This window comes from Trachymyrmex septentrionalis, unplaced genomic scaffold (assembly GCF_001594115.1).
Source record: "Trachymyrmex septentrionalis isolate Tsep2-gDNA-1 unplaced genomic scaffold, Tsep1.0 scaffold21, whole genome shotgun sequence".
NCBI classification, from domain to species: domain Eukaryota; kingdom Metazoa; phylum Arthropoda; class Insecta; order Hymenoptera; family Formicidae; genus Trachymyrmex; species Trachymyrmex septentrionalis.
The window spans coordinates 1,476,133-1,481,287 of record NW_017305288.1 but is presented as its reverse complement, the minus strand read 5'-3'; the positions used below and the strand labels follow the sequence as shown (position 1 = coordinate 1,481,287).

At 31.4% G+C, this 5,155-nt stretch overlaps 2 protein-coding genes across 2 annotated transcripts in view; both read right to left on the bottom strand.

The window, feature by feature from the left end:
• Window positions 1–2,196, bottom strand: part of LOC108748022 — a 2,758-nt gene extending 562 nt beyond the window's left edge. Inside the window, exon 1 of the mRNA XM_018485970.1 lies at window positions 1,785–2,196. Coding sequence (XP_018341472.1) covers window positions 1,785–2,157 — 373 coding nt within the window. The 5' untranslated portion in view covers window positions 2,158–2,196. The remainder of the gene's footprint in view (window positions 1–1,784) is intronic.
• Window positions 2,197–3,293: 1,097 nt separating this feature from the next.
• The window catches only part of LOC108748021, a 2,287-nt gene continuing 425 nt past the window's right edge, over window positions 3,294–5,155 (bottom strand). Inside the window, exons 2-3 of the mRNA XM_018485969.1 lie at window positions 4,405–4,590; window positions 3,294–3,764 (exon numbers count right to left, since the gene is read on the bottom strand). Of these exons, the coding sequence (XP_018341471.1) occupies window positions 3,403–3,764; window positions 4,405–4,590 (548 nt within the window). The 3' untranslated portion in view covers window positions 3,294–3,402. The remainder of the gene's footprint in view (window positions 3,765–4,404; window positions 4,591–5,155) is intronic.

Sequence of the window (5,155 nt, the reverse complement as noted above, 5' to 3'; positions counted from 1 at the left end):
TATGTGTGTGTGTGTGTGTAATAAATATATATAGCACACATATAATTGCGTATATAAAATTTGTAATACCAAATCATATATAAAATTTGTGTTATATAAAAATGCAGAGCACAATTAATATAAAAAAAATGATATCAATAGTCATAGAACACATGAATGTGTGCGGAGATTTCTAAAAGTCTATGACGTTTATCATTCAATCTACTTTCTTCGAACGCGCGGCACTCTCGTTCAAGGTCCTTCTTAGACGTCTTCTCGCGGTAGCCGTCCCAGAAACCCGGAATCCCACCAGATCTACCAAATGGTAACCCACTTCAGTCCACTCCCACCTCCGGTATTTGTTTTCGCGAAAATGGTAGAAGTGGAACGCGTTGCTATAGCTTTCTACGTACGGAAATCTTCCATTCCAGTCGCTCTCACATCTCTCTCTCAATAGTTATTAATACACGTTTATGCGTACTCAAATTTTTCAGTATTTTTGCGAAAAAAAAAATTGTTTATAAATACGTGAGTAAAAAATTTTGAGAAAATTTTTATAAATATGAGAAAAACAATAAACTACATAAGCGCTAGAAAGAGATACATAGAGGATGCGTGAATGGTATTTCGGCCACGATCGAATTGAAAAGAAAGATACAAGTTACACTTTCCAGCCAATGAATCCTGAGATTCATGAGCTACTTAAATCCCATTGGCAGGGCTTTAGAAAGGTGAGGCACTATAAGTTTGCGTCCATTGAATGATGTATTCATATCAGATCGGAACGTTAGAGAAGAACCAGAAACTTTTGTTAGATCCAAGTGTCTAACACAAGTCTGACGAAGATCTAACAGAACTTTGAACAATAATGTTATTATCGGAACTTAGCTTTAAAAATGTTATTAAAAACTTAATTGTAAAAATTCTTGTGGAAGAAAAATACAAATTTAATATGTACGTTTAAAAAGATAAAGCGTAAGCGTCGGTCTACAAATTTATTTATAGATATAAGAAGGACATTAAACGTATTTATTTCAAATAATTTATATAAATATTAAAGAGAACTTATGTTGTATATTATATTGATTTATAAAAATACAGCGTGTAATATTATTAATATAGATTTAATCTTATAAATTTAGGCTCGATTGCACCAACAATACTTTGATTTTTGGTAAGGCTTAAAACTCTCTCTATCTCTTTTTCGCTTTAAAACAAGACAGAGAGAGTCTTAAATTTCGCTTAAAGTCAAAGAAATGTTGGTGCAACCGAGCCTTAATAAATTAATACTAGTTTACGAGTACTTGTACTTAAAAGTATTTTCGAAAATTCTGAAATATTTTTGAATTATAGAAACATGATAATCACTACGAGAGAGAAAGAGAGAGAGAGAGAGAGAGAGAGAGAGAGAGAAAGATGTTTATTATAATATTTTATATAGTAAAGATTGTAATATCTCCCCCCCCCCTCCTTAAATATTTTTATATTTTTAAGAAAAATGATTGTTTTTTTAACTTATTGAAACTATTTAAAAAAAATGTAATTTGTATAGAATTTATAGAATTTAAAGATAAGTATTTCAAATGACCTTGCCATTACTAGTAAATTTCCTCAAATTATTTTAAATCACAGTCTCGTTATGCAAATTCATAAAAACTTGAAAGAGTAAACGCTCTAGTTACCTCTAATATACAAATTTGACAGCATTGTTCTATCCAAAAAATACAAAACAATCAGTTAAATACAAAACAATCAGTCCCGTTTTAAAAATTAAATTTATAATAATTTTTTGTAATAACGTTTACCTTCGGATGTTCCACGTGTCAAGCTTCTAAGTTCTATATCGATGTTTCTTTGGCCAAGAGCGCGTGCAAACAAACCAGCGGTTGAAGCATCATTAGGAAGATTAATTTGAATTTTTCGACTTCTCAGGAATTTTTCAATTCTGCTTACGAGCGGATCCGCGCTCTCTTCTGATGGTTTTTCATCCTTTGCAACCTTTTCCAAGGTTATTATATCGCCATAAACGTCAATGATGTCTTTTCTGTTGATTTCGTCCATAGTTTTCATGAGCTTCTCTTCTAATTGTTCCAAACTATTTCCATCTTCCTGACCTGAACCGGCTATCACCAACGTCAGCAATTGCAACGCTAAGAGGATGATTACTTTGGTCTTCATAGTTACGAAGTGCTATATAGTGTGACTCCGAAGAAACGTTTTTGACTGTTTGCCCCCAGGGACATTTTTCTTTTATATGAACCACAATCGACTAGTGGTGGGGCCATATTGAACCATTTGGCAAGCAACGTGCAAGGGCAGTAGTGTCAAGAATTTTAATTTTGCCGACTCTCTGAAGAGTTAACTTGAACATGCAATGCACAAGAATCGCGTGACGAAGAATCAAGCAAATTTCCCTTTTACTTTCAGAATTTTACTATCTAACCTAAGAAATTTCTTAAGTTTTTCAGACTAAAAAGTTCTTTTTAATAAAAAAATAATTATAAATAATTACAAAATTTTATATATAAAAGTAATAATTAAAGTATTTCTGTAATAAAATTGAATTAAATTTCAAAAATATTACATTTTATTACTCAGATATTTTTTTTAAATATATATTACGTTTTTTTGGATAAATTTATTGTAAAAAAGAAATCTGTTTCAATTAAGAAATTTCTAATTAATTTACATATATCTACGGTTTATTTGCATCACATATACATACAATAGTCTGTAAGACTGTACTGACTTTAAGCAATTATCATCTCCTATGTTTACGATCAGCGTACATCATCAACGCCTTCTTACACACAGTTTGGTGAAAATTAGATTTCCGTGTCTCTTGGTGACACGGCATGGTATGTAAAACTTGTGTCCCAAATCATACAATCGGAAGCCGCTTAAACAAGAGAAATGGAACGAGCGACAGAAGTGGAGGCTAAGGCGAAAGAAAGACCGAAGAAAAGAAGTGGGAGTGTAAATGACCTGTAGGAATGCTCATATACGATTGGAATCGGATATGAGCTCAGCCGACTACAATTGCATGCCGAAAGTTGTCAATATTTCGTCTTAGCAAAAACTAATCACGTACAAGGTTTTCTATGCATTGTGTTGCATCGAATCTTATTATGATAATAATTTCTCCAAATTAGAAATTTTATTCTAATTTAATTTCACAACAACGGAAACAAAGAATATTCTACAAATATTTTTCTGAGATAATAATTTATTAAACACAAACAATTTAATTCATACAATTAATCAATTCAATACATACAATTAACCAATAATTGATAAATTACATACGATGTACATATAAATACTAATAATCTAGTCGTAGGTGGGTCCAATGGCCTCAAAAAAGTTTTTTGGCTCCGTGAGATATGGCTTCGAAGTTTCTCAATGGCAGATAACAAAAATGTCTTAATTATTCGGTACGGCATTCGGTACGTGAGCAGGATATGCCAAATTTTGGGCGTCCATTTTCGAATCAGCATTGAAGTTTCTGTAGTATCCTTGTTGCTGGGATCCAGCGGGCCAATTACCAGCGCCGTAGTCATACAAAGGAGGTCCAGGATTTTTATTAAAGAAACTACCCACACTGCTACCGCTAAAAAGCTTCTGTAATACCACGTAGCCGGTAGCAAGTAAGGCAAGTTTACCGAAGATTAAAGCTTTTACAGTTAGCAGACCTAAGCCAAAAAGCAAGAGCGGTGCAAATGCGAAGAGCTTGAGACCCGCTGCAGCAATAAATGGCAGAAATACTTTCTTGATCTTGGCGCGTCCTAATTATAAGAAAATAAATTAACATAATTGGTCTTAGATTATGAGATTATAAAATCAAAATAAAACAATGCATCAATAATATAAAAATGCTAAAATTAAGTTTAATTATTTAAATGCAAAGATACAAAATTCATATTTTAATAGATGTAAAAATATCGACATAAGCTTAATATTAAGCTTATAATGTTAATTTGTCAGAATCTTTTGATATATTATATAAAAGTATTTAAATTAATAATTTTATGCCTTTTAAACACAGATCAATAATACTAATTATCGGTATATGTTTGGAAGATGTAAAAATAAAGTAATTAATATAAAAGTGTGATCAATGGGGATGTTATATTTTATTTTTAATAATACAATTATGAATTACTCAAATATTTTAAAATTCATTTGAGAAGGAAAGCGAAACATTTTTTCTTGAAGAACGAGTTTACGCGGAACAGGTTCAGACGTCAGCATCATACATATAGATATCACGGAGGTGAAAGGCATGCTGAGATGCTTATTCGTTTATACTCATGACGTCGCGAATCCGTAACGTTAATCGAATAGACATAATCAAGGAAAGGTGAACGATTGCGTAACTGAGATACTTAGTGAGTACTTAGTGAAGGCAAAAGGAATAAGACTTACCTTCAGTCAAGGCGCGAGAAATTGAACCTTCGGGCATGTCAAATTTCAAACTATGGCTCTTCGTAAAAGAGACAGTGGAATCGTACAGCATATTCAAAAGTTTTATTACTCTATCGGTGCTATCGTATGGTAGTTCATTCATGATTTTCTTTTCATTCATTTCTAAATTCCTACTATGGCGCTCCACTACAACAATGTTTTTAAGCAAGAAAAATGTTTATTAATTGTTAACGTAATTATTATTTTTTTCAAAATATTACAAGAATATAATTTCATCGAGTGTGTTTAAAAGCAAATGTAGCTAATTTCTTCAAAATTGCAACATATTCTTCAATATTTTTATAATTTGTATTATATTAATTCACAGTAATATATAATATTTGTTATATCTTGTAGTGTATAAATAATGTTACAGTTGTAAATTTACACAGAAAGAATGCTACAGTTGCCACAACCAAAAATAACGATAATTTTCGTCTATCAATAAATTTGGTTGTAATAAACGGAAGATGGACATATCTTAATAGTCTCAACTTAAGATATGTTAATCTTACGGTTATCACAATCTATCAGTATTATAATTCTTGTAATCAAAAAATATATTGATGGGCGTCTTTTGGTTATGGCAACCGTAGCCGTTTTTCCATGTAATATCATTTAAAATTAATATTACCCTAATAGCTTTATTCAACACTTTATTCGGGATACATCCTGAATATGTTCTTAGAATGTTTTTTTTACGTTTTCAGGA